General features: G+C 34.3%; 1 protein-coding gene across 11 annotated transcripts in view; it reads right to left on the reverse strand.

Moving 5' to 3' along the window:
- Positions 1-17,489, reverse strand: part of LOC106874333 (coiled-coil domain-containing protein 171) — a 186,359-nt gene that overhangs the window by 71,349 nt on the left and 97,521 nt on the right. For all 11 annotated transcript variants that reach the window (XM_014922027.3, XM_014922026.3, XM_014922028.3 and 8 more), the window contains 5 exons: positions 14,070-14,135; positions 11,347-11,485; positions 8,836-8,965; positions 4,808-4,929; positions 2,055-2,144 (listed from right to left, as the gene is read on the reverse strand). In XM_014922027.3, the coding sequence (XP_014777513.1) occupies positions 2,055-2,144; positions 4,808-4,929; positions 8,836-8,965; positions 11,347-11,485; positions 14,070-14,135 (547 nt within the window). The remainder of the gene's footprint in view (positions 1-2,054; positions 2,145-4,807; positions 4,930-8,835; positions 8,966-11,346; positions 11,486-14,069; positions 14,136-17,489) is intronic.

A 17,489-nucleotide genomic window follows, 5' to 3' on the forward strand; every position in this document is an offset into this window, starting at 1 on the left:
GCAGCTTTCCACGGACTCCAACGTTGGAGAGTTTCTTCAGCAGGTTTTTGTGGTCCACTCTGTCAAATGCCTTGCTGAAATCAAGGTATATGACATCAGTGTTGGAGCCCTCTCCCAACACTTTTAAGATGTCATCAAAATAGTGCAGAAGTTGCGACAGGCAGTTCCTGCCATCATGGAAACCATGCTGGTTGGGGTTCAGCAGATTGTAGTGAGGGGTAAGGGCACATGCCCTTTATCTGTCTGCTTCTAATATGACCATCATGGTTGTTTATGACCATGTTCAATGACATCTTAATGGCATGAGTATGTGGGTGTATGTGTATGTATGTCTATATTTGTATTCGTATCAATACGTGTATGCTTATCTTTCTTCATTTTATCTTTTAATTTGTATTGTTTGTCATTATTTTACTATCTATTTTTTATTACTTTACTCTGTCATGTATCCACTGTGAACTATAGCCAGATCCATTTACCATTTATAACCTGGAAATTGTTTCCATCCTCCATCAGTATAGCCAACAACCTACTGGTGACCATGATATGCCAAGTGAAACCAAGTATATTTAGCAAAGTATCTTATTTAAAACAAGACCACTGATGTGATGCATTCTGCACTGGTGGATGCAACACAACTACATGTACAATATCCCACCTGCAAGGGCCAGATGCAGGATGGATCAAAATGATCACTGTGTTGAATAAAGACTCTTGCTACCTCTATTTTCTGTTTCCCTTATTTATTACACACACACACACCTGTATGTATGTACTTATACACATATGTGTATCTGAGTGTGTGTGTGTGTGTGTGTGTGTGTGTGAATGTTTGCACTTTGTGCTACACATAATAAAGCACCAGCTACAACTGGTGAACTTTGTTGTCATTTTCTATCAACAAATCATCTGTTAGCTCCACATTAGTGAGGAGTCTAACACAGGTCATGTGTGAGCATGTATATGTTAAATAAAATGAGACAACAAAGCCAAGGCAGTGTGGAATTTCTAGGACGTTTATAAAGAGAAAGGTAGTCCTACAGCTGTTTCAGGGATATAAAGGATATCTCATCCTCAGAGACGACATGAGAGAGTTAAATAGAAAGAACTCTCTCATATCGTCTCTGATGATGGGATATCTTTTATATCCCTGAAACAACTGTGAGACTACCTTTGTCTTTATAAACATCCTAGAAATTTCCTACTGCCTTGGCTTTGTTGTCTCATTTTATTTAATATATATATCCAAAAGTGAAGAAATGAAGTAGATAAAATACAGACTACATATGATTCATAGTGAGTGGAACCTTGGAAGTAGTAAATATCCAATTGAGATGTATACCACAGGCTACTCTTTAGGCCAAGGATATCTTGATATATGAAGTTATCAAGGATATCTTGATTATATGCTTGCATAGGTCATCTTATCGTACTTCGATATGGGAAATATTTACAACCTTCTATGCCAATAAACCACTATTGTTCCTGAAAGTTGCTTTTTATATTTTCTACAGACTGCTTGAAGCTCACCTTCTTTCTACACCTCAATTCTTGGATCTTGCATTTATATATCTATATCTCTCTATATTTTTTTAGGAAATACTTTCCAAAGAATATATAGCAAACAAGAACATATTTAAAACATGTAAATTTACAAAAATATGAACAGAAAATAGTAGAAATAAAAAGTAACAGACTATGAATATAGGGCCCAAGGAAACTAAATTGCATGTGCACACACATATGCATGTGCAGATACACAGTCACACTATTTAATGTGTGTGTGTGTGTGTGTGTGGAAGGATAGAAAATAAGGAACACATCTTAATGTACAGCTGAAAATTTAGGTGTATATCAGAGAGAAAGAAAATCTAACGAACAAGACTAATGGAAATATTCTTCTGGTGTGCAACTTAAAAATATATAAAAGTTACCTGGAAATGAATAGTATGGCAGTGATCTCTTTGAAATGAAATAAGTACAGTGAAGAAAGTCTTCTTCAAAAATTAAGGTAAAACAGAATCAGGAAAGAAAAAAGGTTCCAGCATATTTACTTCAATAGTTCTGTCTTTCGTGTTCAACAGCTCTTTGAAAGTGGAAATTTCTTTTGATAAACTATTTATCAAAGACTTCTGCTTGATGTTCTACAGAGATTAAAGATAAGGTAAATACATTTAAGGAAAACATTTGATTTAGATACTGTAATCATTAATATTATTTGAGAGGTAGATGGCAAAGAAGTGGAGGAAATTTTATTTTTTGATAAACCCATTTATGCTCTGATTTTCAATCCTCCTGAGATTCACTTTACTTTCTAACCTTTCTGGGTCAATAAAATAAAAGTACCAATCAAATACTTGGGTCAGCTTAATCCTCAATATTTCTCTTGAGCCTATATTAGAAATCCATTTCATTAATATTTAGGGTTGTGCAGAGGAATGAATATAGTAGAGAAATGAACATGGTGTAAGTAGTATTTAGTTATATCCTTTTATAGCCCGAGTTCAAATTCCACCAGGATTGACTTTGCTTTTCAGTTTCCGGGGTGGGTAGGTGGGTGGGGGTTTGTGTCATAAAATTGTACTAATCAAGTACAGGGGCTGTTAATATCAGTTATACTCTCCTCAAAATGTGTGGTTTTGTACCTTTGCTAGAAATAATTATTAGAGTGATGTATATAACAATAATCTGACTGGATCAGCTATTGCTTGTAGACATTTTATTTCATTTTCATTAGTGATGCTGATAAAGAAAGTATGAGCATCGCTATAGACCAAAGATTTCCTTATAAAAAAACTCATTATGAAACTTATCCTGATAATATAGTGAATGGTGTAGATCACTGAAAGGGCAAGATGGCAGATTGGATAGGGTTGGTGGGTGGTACAGATGGCTGAGATAGCTAAGTGAGAGATTGGATGGTGGGTAGACCAGATTGGATACTTTCTTGAAATACTTTACATGTAAGAACTTTTCAAATCCTATACAACTTCACATTTTATCTCACTGGGGTTAATAAAATAAATGTCAGTATTACACTGCAGTCAATGACAATGCAACAGTTTGGTGTGTTGTGTCTAGTTGAAAATTGTCTTCTACCAGGTCAAAAAACATTAAAATTAATAGGGAAGCAGGGAATAGGCTGATAGTTGGGTAGTTTTATAGTATCCAAAGTTTGATGCTTTGTTAATACTACTGGAAACAACTTAGCTTTTTACTTTGCTTGCTATAGTTAATGCCAAGAACTGCAGCCTTTATCAAAAGCAGTCTGTGTCTTGATGCAATAAACAGAAACAGATGCATTTTAATAGTTAAATACAAGTAATGTGTAATTACAGTGGAGCAAGTGGGGAATGATTTGTTGGGTGTATAAATTTAACTTACTAGAAAAGCTGAAAACAAATGAGTTAAGGAAGTGGAGAAGAGGTAGATTACAACAGAGAATGAAGGAATGTTAATACTTGAGATGATACAGGAATGAAGTATCTGGAAAGATAGTGAACCGACCAATGCCAGCATATCAAAGCTGAACATTGAAGAAGTGATGAAACACAGACATTAATTCTATTCATAATCACAACTCATTGTTAAGTAAGTACTGTACTGAATTTAAAGACATCTTTATCTCTGTAGTCATAAAACTGTATTTCATTCTGAAGTAGTTCAACCATTATCTATACTTTAAGACCAATATGCATTCCAGCATGTATCTATCTTTTTTGATGTTTCATCTATTTGGACAATCAGAGTCAACTTGCCTTTGATCCTTCTGGTCTGAGTGAACTGTCTATGAAATTATTTTATTGATTCAATTGATGATATATTCACAAATAAATCACTTATACCATTAGAGATGCAATTCACATAAAACACAAAAGAGTAGAGATTAGTACTATAAAGTAAAGCACAATAAAAATATGTACTTTAGCAGTTGAGTTAAGTAATTTAGAGTAAAGATAAATATTTTCAAGAAGAGACAAGCCCTAAAAAACAGAGGTAATATAGAATAGTGGTAAACACTACTCAGTGGAGATAAGCCCTACTGAATAGAGGTAAGTAAAATACAAAGAAGAAATAAGCACTACAGAGAAGAAGCACGTATTTATTACAGTATAGAGGAATGTATTTGTTGTTGAGTTGGGGTAGGTATTAAAGAGTATAGGTGTGTATTTATTGTAGACAAGGGTGCATACTATAGAGTAGAAGTATGACCTATTGAGTACTACAGGGTAGAAGAAAATACTGTAGAGTAGAAATAAGAGTAGCGGTAAGACAAGTAATCAGTATAAATTAGAGATAAACCCTATAAATCTGAAGCGAGTACTTACTACACAGTTAGAATAAGTTTTACATAGTAAGTACTATAGAGTAGATTTAAGTACTATAAAGTAGAAATACTACACAATAGAGGAAAAATGTTATAGGTCAGAGGTAAATACTATATGTGTAAATTAGACTAACAATTTTATAGAGTTAAGTGCTCTGTAGAAAAGTAGTAAGTAAAATAGCATAGAGGTAACCACTACAGTGTAGAAAAAATTTCATAGAAAATGTGGTTAAATAGAGTAATGGTAAATGTTCTGTAGAGAAAAGTGTTAAGTATTTATTATAGAGCAGTTAGCAATTACAATAGTATAGAGGTAAGTACAATAGAGAAGTAGGTGTTTATTATACAGTGACTGTATTTGCTATAGAGTGGCGGTATTAGAGAGCAGAGATAAGTACTAAAGAGTGGGTGTAAGTATTATAGAATAGGAGTAATTTCTTGTGAACTTGTATTTTTCAGGGAATTTTACAAAATGCTCACCTCTTCAGCAGCTTTATCAACCTTGTGTTTATATGTTGTCAAAATTTGACGTAATTGTTCTGTTGCTGATGAAGTTGTCAAGACACCAGATTTCAAGGATTTTCCAGGAAGAAGATCATGCTCTACAGAATATAAACATTGCCATTACTTTGAGAAAGGAACATACATCACACGTTCCTCTACTACCCTTTTAGGTATCATGTTTAAATACCATATTGCTTTGCAAAGTGCATGAAAACAACAAGAAAATACTATGTGATACAATTCACTGCAATCATCACTGTTAATATCTTCTTATAGTTAGTTTAGTATAGTTTCCATACTGGTATAGTTTAGTTGCTGCCTACTACAAGCCACAACCATAACACTACTTGTCTCAGTGTTTTACTATCTTATCCACAAGATACAACTCCTGAAATTTACTTTACTATAGTCTTCAGAAATGCTAATTTATGGTAAGATAGAAATTTATTACACATTTATAAAGGTATTACACATTTCTATTTAGAAGTTAGAAATGACCAGAAAATTACTTGTTTACCAATTACTGAACAGAAGCTATACATATAGCATCAGCAGACTACCTATAAATTTCAGTTAATTTTAAGGAGTAAAATTACTTAATTATTTATCATTGATAGGAAGGAACAAACAGTGGGGATGTATTGTTGAAAGTCTCTTTAATCTTGTGAGAGACAAACTCTCTAGTGCCAATATGAAGATAAAATGAACTTAGTCCACACTGAAAAATGATAGGAAAGTTTTCTTAGCTGTAAAAACATGCCAAAAAAGGAAAGAAAAATGAGGGCAAGACAGGGCAGAAGGATTCTTTTGTTTTGCAAACAATTTAGTACCAGTTGTATCGTAGAATGTACCCAGTCCTCCTTGTAAAGTGCTTGGTGATAGCAAGCACATTCAGCTGTTAAAGTCATGCCTCTCTCCTAAAAAAAAAAAGACACACAATAGCAGAGATAACCAGTTTCTTTTGTTTTTGTGTATGCCAGATGATGAGGGATTGTAGACATGTGATGAGACACTGGGAGATCCATCCAACTCATGTTAGCAGGAAAAATGCTGATTGGGTGTAAAGGTAATAAGTTTATATCTGAGATATATCTTACTGATGTATCTTAAGAAATGTAAACATTAGCAGTGATTGGCCCATAACTAATGGGCCAATCACTAGTGCACTGCAGTTTGGGATATAACTCAGCAATAAGTTCTATGACACTGACAGAGTTTCAATAATTCATTCATCATAGTTTTAATATCTACTTTTCCATGCTTGCATAGGTCAGAATTTTTTGAAATAGATATTCTACAACCAGATGCCCTTCCTGTTGCCAACCCTCACTTGTTTTCAAATATGATAATATTTCCCCTTGATCAGACATGTTTTCACAGAAAATTGGAACTGAAGAACACTAGTTGTATAACAGTGGCTCTCATTTACAGCTATCCAGAAATGTCAAGACAAAGTGGTACAAACATGAGCATATGAATACATATACACATATGACAAGCTTCTTTCAGTTTCCATCAACAAACTCCACTCAAAAGGCTTTAGTTGAACTATAGAAGGTGTCACTTGGTGAGACTGAAGCTGAAAGTAAGAGGCTGGGAAGAAAACTTCTTAACCATACAGCCATGTCTGCATCTTTCTCTCTCTATCTCTCTCTCTCTCTCTCTCTCTCTCTCACTCACATATCTATATAATATATATTAGCTGTGAAACTACAGGAATGACTCAAAGGTTAGAGTTTCATGCCAAAGCACTTGCAAAAGTAGTGTGACAATTAAGAAATCTGGGCTGTGGAGAACTATGTTCAGGGAAAAGACCTCACTTACAAACCAAAGTTAAAATATAAAAACTACCTTAAATCTTAATTGAAAAAAAAAGGTAGTATTCAAACGAAATGTTGGGAAAAAAGCAACTGATAGAGCATCAAAGAGAAAAAAATGTATTCAATGTGTTTAAGCATTTTGAAGAGAACCTGCTTGATATTCTAATTTCTATCTTATAAATCTAATTAGAGACAATCACAAATAATGATTTAAATTGAATAATGTTTTAACACCAATAAGGATTGTTCAGATTGGTATTATGGCTTTCTGTTGCCATATTTTTTTTCTTCTCAAAAATTTTTTTCTTTTTTCTCAAAGAAGTGATATTATACTTACTTGACTCATTCTCTAGGAAATAATTATTATGGCTTTTATTGAATTCAGAAGGAGAAAAATTAATGTCAGTTGAGGCAGAATTTGAACTTAAGAGACATGAAACATCAAATAACTACTATAAAGTAGCTTATCTAGTTTTTTGGTGTCGACAGCAACACAAACGTCACTGTCTAATCAATATATCAGACAGAAATATTAGTACAACAATTTTTTTTTTATTAGTGCAGATTACAAAACATTTGAAAACAGATATTTCCGTTTATGTTACTGCTGGAATTGGTTCAGTGGATTCTAATCTCTAGTGAGGAGAAAAGTGGCATAGAATCTAAAGATCATTTGAAATCAAAAGAAAGAGGGGTAGGAACAGTTATAAGATATTATAAAAGAGAAAAAAAATTAGTGCATCTGAATCTGCTGAAGTGAGAGAAGAGTGATTATATTTTAGTGTTGGCAAAGTATATAACTTCGATTTTCAGCAAAAATATTTGACATCAAACCTTTGCCAATAGTTTGTCTGGTTCTCATGTTCACTTTGATCTAGATATTTGTACAAAACACTCCCAAACTAAGTCAAAGCTAAACTTTCTTTGAAATTTGAAAGATTATATTTTGTATTACCAACCTTATTTTCTAAGGTGGCTTCATGATAAATACAGGACTAAAGATTAATAATGATGTGATCAGTAGTTGCAGCTTTCAGTTTGGATCTTATAATGGCTCATCCAGATAGCAGTGATAAACTGAATAATACTTGTTGTTACTGTTGTTAAGTGGCCTGTGTTAGATTTTCTCAATCAGACTGATTAAATACTAAAAATACTTTCATATTTATGAAAGACAAAAGACAAATTAAGATACCTTAAAAAGATAGGGTGATAATAAGCTTGCTCAGTCAAGGTTGGCAACGGTCTAAACACAACAAAGGAAAATTTCTACCAACATTAAAAAAATTCAATAGTTAAGTTACATGAGGAAGGGCACTGACCATGAGGAAGGGCTCAAAAAACTATGCCCCTTAGATCATCCTCATACAGAAGATTTAAAGAATGGACATTGTTAAAAGTACACAAAGGTCAGATGGTAGTGTTCAACCAAGTGAACAATTAAGTCTACCATCCAAGGTAGATATAGTCCATTTGATGAACTTCCACACTGCTTCTTCATGTTTACAAGATAGCCTTGTAAACATAGCCTAGTTTATAAGATAGCCTTGTATCATCCAAAGGCTATCATAGGAGACATTTGTCAAAGTACTGATCAGTGAGATTGAACCTAAAACCATGGATTTGTGAAAGAAACTAATTATTAACACAACCATACTTATAACCAAATTTGTCTTTCATTGACCTTTGGTAAGGTCATACACTTGACTGTATTTGACATGCAGACTATATAGTTGATAGACTGGAGTATTGCAAAGTGCTGTACTTGTAATAATTAATTAAATTGATTTGGACATTCTTGACCCAAATATCTCAATTAATTTAAGCTAGTTACAATTACTTCAGCTCCACAGGGTGAAGTAGTAATAGTAGTAGTGATAATAATGTTATCGCTAGTCTTAATAGAAGTATTATGATGATGCTGATTGATGAAAGAAAGGATGATGATAGGGATGAAAATGATAATAAAGAAAACATAAGGAGTTAGAAATTTGCAGCTTGTGTGGGGAGGGAGAGAGAGAGATTGAAATATTGACAGAATAATAAATACAGTCTGAAAGGTAATTTTCCTGTAACTTTATATAATGATGTTACAAACAATATCTTACAGCTCAGTCTGAAGCTCTTCTGCCACTGCAATAAAATTCAGTGATTAATATCATAAAATCTTTACATTATACTTACTCCCAGGTTTAGACACTGTATTCTTTGCGAGTTTAGATTTGTCTTCAATCAGAAAGTTGTGTAGAAGGATGCCTAACTCACGCATACATCCAGTGTGTTTTTCTTCCAAGTATATTTGGCGTTTCTTGGCCTGAAATATATATATATCTATCTATTTATCTATCTATCTATCTATCTATCTATCTATCTATCTATCTATATATATATATATATATATATATATATATATATATATATATATATAGCCTTATATATATATATATATACACACACACATACATGCATACATACACACACATATATACATACAGACATACATATATACACACATACATTCAAACATACTTATATATATATCCATACACATACACACTTATATATACACACACACATATATATAAATATACAATAAGATATTATAATGATAAATTAATATGATATATTAAATACGTTATAATATAGGTGGCTAAAGCAATTAAAAACCAAAATAGCACCTACAATTGCTAGAAATGAGAGCTAAAAATACTTCAAATTACTTCATTCAGTGAGTTTTATCTCGCTGGAGAAAGATGTGGCTTGCTGCTCACAGTCCCTTTGAACATCTCATGAGGTTGGTGATTTGGTGTGGCTATTTGAGTTATATTCTTTAGCTCATATATATATATATATACACACACACATACATATGTATACATGTATATACACGCACATATATATACACATGCATATATATATATATATATATATATATATATTTACAAATTAAAAGGGTAAAGGATTATCAATTTATTAATTAATAAATCAATTAACAATTAACAATTTTTACCAAGCCCATCGGTATGAAAGCACCATTATTGGTGGAGAACTTATTTAAAAGCTCATATATATTTATAAATATAATTAAGGGATCAGCAAATATTTGCTTCACCATATGAAGCAAATATTTGCTGATCCCTTAATTATATATATATATATATATATATATATATATATATACATATATACACATATAAACATATATATGTATGTATGTATGTATACATATATATATATATATATATATATATATATACAAACATACATAGATGAATGAAGAAATGGAGTTAAACGCAAGTATTTTTCAAATCTTTATACTTCCGACATATGTTTCAATGAAAACATTGGTATTATTCCTTTTGTCCGCTCTGTACTGAAGAACAGTATCTCAGTCTGTTCTCGGAAAATTCTCTTATAAACACCTTTAAAGAACGCGTTTATTATTGCAAACATTGGCAAAAACATACCTTGTGTTCTTGTACGTAGTTTCTACCAATCTATAAATTTGACTTTTGATTGTCTTCTTACATTTCATTTCCACTACATATATTTATTTACACGCCTTTAAGCTTAATTTCCACTCATCTATTGCACTATATTTCTCCACTCTTAATTTTCTGTTAATTTCTTTTTTCTCCTTCTCTTTCTCTAAATTGCCTTTTATGTTAAATCTATTAATGTTTTTTATAAAAAATAACTTGCCAGTGTTCCCTTCATTATATACGCGGTAATCACATTCGGTTAAAATGGCTTATTGATATGTTGGCTTATTGATGTGTTTTGCTTCTCTTTTTTCCCTGACGAGATGATTACTTCGTTTTACATCCATTTTATTCCCTCAGGAATAATACCAATGTTTTCTTTGAGACATATGTCAGAAGTAAAAAGATTTGAGTAACACCTGTGTTTAACTCCATTTCTTAATTTATCTATGTTATACAAAAACATTTGGATCTTTCTGATTTGGCGGACACCATTTTTTATTTATGTTTTATTTAATGTGTTTTCTACTGAAACACTTTAAAACTTCGTATACTTGTATATTTTGTCTTATAGAACAGAGAAAAATTTTTATATTCAAAGTTATTTCGTGTTAAAAGTTGTCGTATTTCGGTAATTTCAACCAATCACTGATGTCTATTGAGGTGAAAACAATTACTGCTATGGATTGTCAACAAAACGTTGTGCGGTGTAATGGGATCTTTTCCCTTGAATGAAATTAGTGCCGTTGTTTGTCAACAACAACTATCGGTGGTACTGTTATTTATGACATCGTTCGTGCATTTGTACTGGTTTTAGGGTTAGGGTTCGGGTTATGAGTATTTTTGCCAAATTTGGTGAAAGTCTGTTCAATACACTGCCACAAATTTTTCACCAAATTTGGCAAAAATACTCATAACCCTAACTCTAAAACCCGAACCCTAACCCTAAAGCTAAAACCAGTACAAATGCACGAATGGTGTCATAAATAACAGTATGCAAGATGCAAGCTCTTCAGGACTGTTCAGTTTAATAAAGGTGATATTTAACTTGAACATCTTTAGGTCAATGACCGCAGGAAAAGCAAGGGTGAAAACATAAATGGGAAAAAAAAACTGAAGTATCTTTCTCTTATTATTTTTTCCTTACAAACATCACACAATAGTAACTATTGAACCGATTACCATGTTTGTTAGTTTATTTAAAAAAACATACCTTTGATAGTTCATCTTTCAGTTTATGGAAGTTTTTAAGGTGTATTTCTGTTTCCTTGGACATTGTGTGAATTACAGAGTTTTTGTTATTCAATTCAGTTGTCATCTTGCTCTGAATTAGAGATAATTCCTCTCGAAGTCTGCAAAAAATATATCACCATCTTCATCAACATAATCATCAACAGCAGCAGTGTTATCACCATAATCACCATCCCTACTGCTATTATTAATTCAACAATGCTTCTGCAGCAGAAGCAAAAGCAGAAGCAGTAGTAACGTCACCACTCCTACCACCATCATTACTTTATGTTGACATTTAATCACTCACCATCTCAGGTCCTGTCTTGTTGCATGACCAATGCATTCTAATGAACTATTATGTTTTTTTTTTAAGTATTTGAAGACTGATCTTAAGATGATGAGCCTTACAGATGAGATGACAAAGGACTGAGATGATTGGTGTTTTCCTGTGCTCAGGAAGACATCCAGCACTGCAAAAATAATATCCTAAAACCACTCAGTTATGCTTGTACATACATGTGAGGTTTTGTCCCTTACTGTTTTCATTCTGTCTACCATTCTATGGTTCTACTAGGCTGCCGTGCTCACCTGAGAGCAGAATTAGAACATACTACATCCCCTCCCCTCCCAAGTGGTCTCCCACATACCTCTTCATCCCCTACCCACACCATTTCAACCAATCATCATCCTCTTCTGTGACTTCAATCACTGCTCTCTCTCCTCTATGCTATACTCCATTCTAAACACCTTTCTTATGTGCTATCATTCTCAATACCCTCCCATATCTACCATCACGACCCACTCACCTACTATAACCCTTATGTATTCTTATATCTCCCTTTCCACTGCTCCTACACCTTGCACTCACTTTCTCTTATATTTTCTTTCTTGAGTCAGTCCTATATCTCTCACCTTGCCCCTCCCCACACTAATATTTCCCATCATTTGCACTCCCACCTTTGTTCATCACTCACTACATTAACCTCTACCCCCTCTTGTTTACTCCCTATTTACACACCTATGAAAGCATCTACACACTCTATCATCCTCTCCCATGATCTAATGTCTGTGTCCTCTCTTATGCTTGTCTTCTTATGAGTTTGCTCTAGCACCTCATCACTACCTTCCTCTAATCTCTTTCAGCCATATAACTCCTATATAGCAAGACATCTGTGCTTGTCCCTCTATCATACTATAGCCTTTCAACACCTGGCATAAAGTCGTCTGCCTCCACCTCCTCCCCCTAAATACTTTGTCTTAGTAGTGGAAGCTTTATCCCTTTCCTTTTCCTCTGTTTTTTTCATGTCTTGCAAGTTTCATGGAAGGGCATCCAGTTATAGAAATCATGCCAAAGATGACACTGGAGCATGATGCAGCCATGCAGCCCACTGGTTCTGTCAAGCTGTCCAATCTATGCCAGTATGGAAAGTGAATAGGTAGGTAGGTAGGGTGACAGTTACATATTTCTACTATATACATAAATAGTATATCTAAGGCACATAATATGATAAGTATATCTAGTGCACCATATATATGAGAATATCACATTAAATCATGTGAGAGAAACCATATTGGATGATGTTTGAAAAATTAATGCTCATACAGGCTTGAATTCACTGAAAGTTTAGAAATAGGATTGCAATTAAACTTAAGCAACTTTCCATAGCTCTGTATAAAAGCACGCACACATACGCAAACACACACATTCAATTATATGAAAGCTAGTACTACACTGTTATATTTTAGTTATTATCATACAAGTGGTATTAAAAGGTTCCAGGACTAGTAATGTTTAATAAAAAATAACTTATTTAGTAAAGTTTTAACATCTCCTTTGAAAGAGTCACCTTGTGCAGCAATACACCAGTCGCACCATTCCCACCACTTTTCGAATCTGGCCTGGAAGTCATTTTATGTAAGCGAGTAGAAGCCCTGAGATTTACTCTGGGTCCCGACAATGGTATTAAAACAATGACCTTTGAGCTGCACTTTCATCTTGGAGAAGAGATAGAAGTCTGCAGGTGCTAAATCTGGTGAATGGAGCAGGTGTGGAAGTGATACTATGTTGTTTTTGGTGAGAAACTCATGAATGAGGAGATCACAGTGACAGGGTGCATTGTCATGAAGAATCCAATTCTTCGAGCTCCACAGATTGTGGCAGATCTTCCAGAAGCTTGTCGTTTTCCAGGGACATGTCTCTGCTTTTGAAGCATCTGTGCCTCTCAGAGCATTGCATATGACCCATTGCCTCATCACTGTAAGCTTGTCAAAGCATGCTCAATGTCTCTGTAGTAGACTTCCTAAGTTTAACGCAAAATTTCATGTTGGCTCTTTGTTCTTGTCCATGACAAAATTGCAGACTGCAGCATACATGTGATCACAAAAACATAAATTTCACAACTTGCGAAGTAAACACAGCGATGTCACTCAGCACACTGCCTCATGAAGGTCACTACTAGCTCTCACTGCACATGCAACCATCTGTTGGCACACTACAGAACCAGTTTGGGAACTTTTTGACACCACCTCATATTTCTTTGTTTATTAAAAAAGCAAAGCTCTGAGAGTTCATTTTCCAGTTTATTAACTGTGGAGGGCTAATTGGGCCTGCAGTCCAAAACTAAAGGGAGCAATATTAATAAAACATTTATTGGTGCTCTACCAATATGGTATTACTTTAAATTCCCATAAAAAAAATCTTACCCTGTTAAATCTGTCTTGTATTTGCTGTTGAGTGCTTTCTCTTCTTCATAAGTAGTTTGAAGCTTACTGGAAGAAAAGGAAAAGGAATTTACTTTATTGTATCACTTCTTACTTTACTTATTACACAATATAGTACATAGAACTAACTACTTGGCCAAGAATGCAGATTAGGGAAAATAAGTCACACAGTCTGACTTTTGTCAAAGATTGGCAGAAGCAAGTGAAGTTTAAAATAGCAGGAGATACTATGTTAATGGTTTAAGACAAACCCATAAAACACTTAGAACTATAGTACATTAACTCACTGTTTGAGTGAGTAGAGGCACTGAGATCATGGCATAAAGCAAAGATAAGTTGAAAGCCATAGATAGGTTAAAACTGCTGGGCATATACAAGATCTGCTGCTTGTAGTTTAGCCTATATACCCATACTGCTTGACCACAGCTCATATAAAAAGCAGTTCTGTTGAGAGTGGAGATCAAGAAGAAAAAGTGTAGTGTTTACATCAGGAAACAATTAACAGTTCAGGCGTATATCAAAAGAGTGGGTCTCTTCAACTACCTATAACATCAAATTTTGAGATCTACCAATCCAGAAAGGCACGAACAGTTATGATGCTGAGGGAGACTGAAGACGTAGAAATATGGGACAAGCCACCAGATGTCAAAACTGCAAGAAAATGTTACACAGAGAAAGAAACTGATGACATAATAACATCACTTGAACATTGAGATTTAGTGGGAAGAATTCAAAGTGACTGGAAAGGTATTGGTTGTAATCCATTTAAACAATTTTTGACCAAGCGAAGAGCTGCTGTTTGTGGCTGTGTTAAAGCAAGAGGAACAGAGAAAAGGGAACTGCATTGGAAGACGGATGTTAAACAATGATGATATGCTGATGATATATGTGTGTGTGTGTGTGTGTGTGTGTGTGTGTGTGTGTGTGTGTATATATATATATATATTGGCATGTATATATATATATATAAGCAGAAAAGAAAATGGAAATTGAGAAGTTAAAATTGTTTATTATTGACAGCAAATTAATCATTATCCTTTACAGCTATTTTAATTACTAGTTAGTAAATCATCATCATTGTTTAACGTCTGCTTCATTGTTTAACGTCCAAGCTGGCATGGGTTAGACAGTTTGACTGAGGACCAGCGAGCCAGATAGCTGCACCAGGCTCCAATCTGATCTGGCAGAGTTTCTACAGCTGGATGCCCTTCCTAATGCCAACCACTCCGAGAGTGTAGTGGGTGCTGTTACGTGCCACCGGCACGAGGACTAGTCAGGAACTACTAGCAATGGCTATGCTCAAATGGTGTTTTTCATGTGCCACCTGTACAGGAGCCAGTCCAGTGGCACTGGCAACGACCTCGCTCGAATGTTGTTTTTCAGGTGCCACTGGCACAAATGCCAGTAAGGTGATGGTGGTAACGATCAGGCTCGAATGGTGCTTTTTATGTGCCACTGGCATGGGAGCCAGTCAGCGGCCCTGGCAATGATCACGCTCGGATGGTGCTCTTAGTACTCCACTAAAATGGATGCCAGTCATGCAGTGCTGTCATTCAATTTGATTTTATATCATGTCACCTGCTGACAGCTTTATTGTGAAGAGATAGAATATGAGTATTTATGGTGGCTTTATGGTGGTTTTGACTGCTATTTCTAGACATGTAAAAGTTTTTGTAACCCTCTCCGTTATAATTGTGATTTATTTGTAATTATACACTTATATATATATATATATATATATATATATATGATGGGCTTCTTTCAATTTCTGTCTACCACATCCACTGACAAGGCTTTGGTTGGTCTGATGCTGTAGTAGAAGACACTTGCCCAAGGTCCCACACAGTGGGACTGAACCCAGAACCATGTGGTTGGGAAGCAAGCTTCTTACCACACAGCCACTAGTGCTCCTACACAACTACTATATTTGTGTGTGTATATATATATATATATATATATATATATATTTATTTATTTATTTATTTGTATAAAGTCTATGATTCATTCTCTAGCTACTCAGTGTTTCATATATTGGTGTTTTATTGAAAGGGTGAAGACTAAACTTTAACTAAGTTTTAATAAGGAAAAGAAGGCAAATTCCTGCAGTGTTTGACATCCTGAAATGGGATAGGTAAAAACCTATATACCAGGGGACTTTGGAGACATAGCAGTTGTTACTATCATAAAAGAAAAGTACATGATCTGAATGTGGAAACTATCTTGGGATTTTCCTGTCAGCAACAGTACAGTGGATAATTCTCACTTGCATGATGACCAACTGGCTCAAACCATTAGCTGAAAAGATCCTTTCAATACATTATGTGAAAGGATCAACACTTCATACTGTGTCATTTACAAGAAAAATGTTCAGAACATCAACCTTTGTACAAGGCATTCACTGACCTCACCAAAGCCTTTAGCTTAATATCAAAGGAACTTCTATGTGATACCCTATCCACTGATTGATATCCAGAAAAGTATATTAGCATCCTGAAACTCATCTATAATGACATTCTTGCCACAACAACTATGAACTATTTAAAATCAGAACAAAAGGACAACAGGGGTGTGTAGCTGTTCTAGCACTGTTAACTATTTGCCCTGCAACAATCATCAATATTATCGAGCATGACTTACATCTAATAATTGCATTTGTCTGCAGAACAGATGTTCTGTAGACAGAATGTTCAACCTTGCTTGTCTAAAGTCCAAAAGCAAGACATCTACAAGTTCCCTCAGCCAACTCCAATAAGCAGTTTCCTCAAAAAAAATCATCTGCAATAGATACTGACTGCCTTCAGCTGTATATTCAAGAAACTTAGAGTAAGCACCAACTCTAAAAAAAAAATCAAATAATTTGCAGACCATCACCAACTGAGACAAACCAAATAGACCCATTGATTCAACATGGTGAACCTACTCTGCTAAATGTAGGCATTTTCTATACCTTGGAAGTTTCCTTGGCTGTAATGTTGATAAGATCATTCATCATTTCACATATGCTGAGATACTTTTGGGATGTCTCCAAAGAGGACATTTTTCCTAATTATGATATTTAAATAGACACCAAAACATTAGTGTAGAGAGCTGTGGTAATTCCAATATTCTTGTATGGATAAGAAAATATAGACAACAAACTGAAAACATTTGAAGGCAATTTGAAAGGTTCTGATAATGCAGTCATCAAAATATCTTAAATATCAGCTCAGAAGACAAGAAAAACTTATGTTAGTGTATAGACTGCAGTGAAAGCTACAAGTATCGAAGTCTTCATCATCAAGAACCAAGAGTCATGTTATTTGGATCAAAGATGAAAGTCGATTGAAACAAATTTTATTTAGAGATGACAGATGTAATACAGGTGAATAACAAGAGATTTTAAGATATCTCATAAGCCATCAT

This window comes from Octopus bimaculoides, chromosome 2 (assembly GCF_046866305.1).
Source record: "Octopus bimaculoides isolate indiv1 chromosome 2, ASM4686630v1, whole genome shotgun sequence".
In the NCBI taxonomy this organism is placed as follows: domain Eukaryota; kingdom Metazoa; phylum Mollusca; class Cephalopoda; order Octopoda; family Octopodidae; genus Octopus; species Octopus bimaculoides.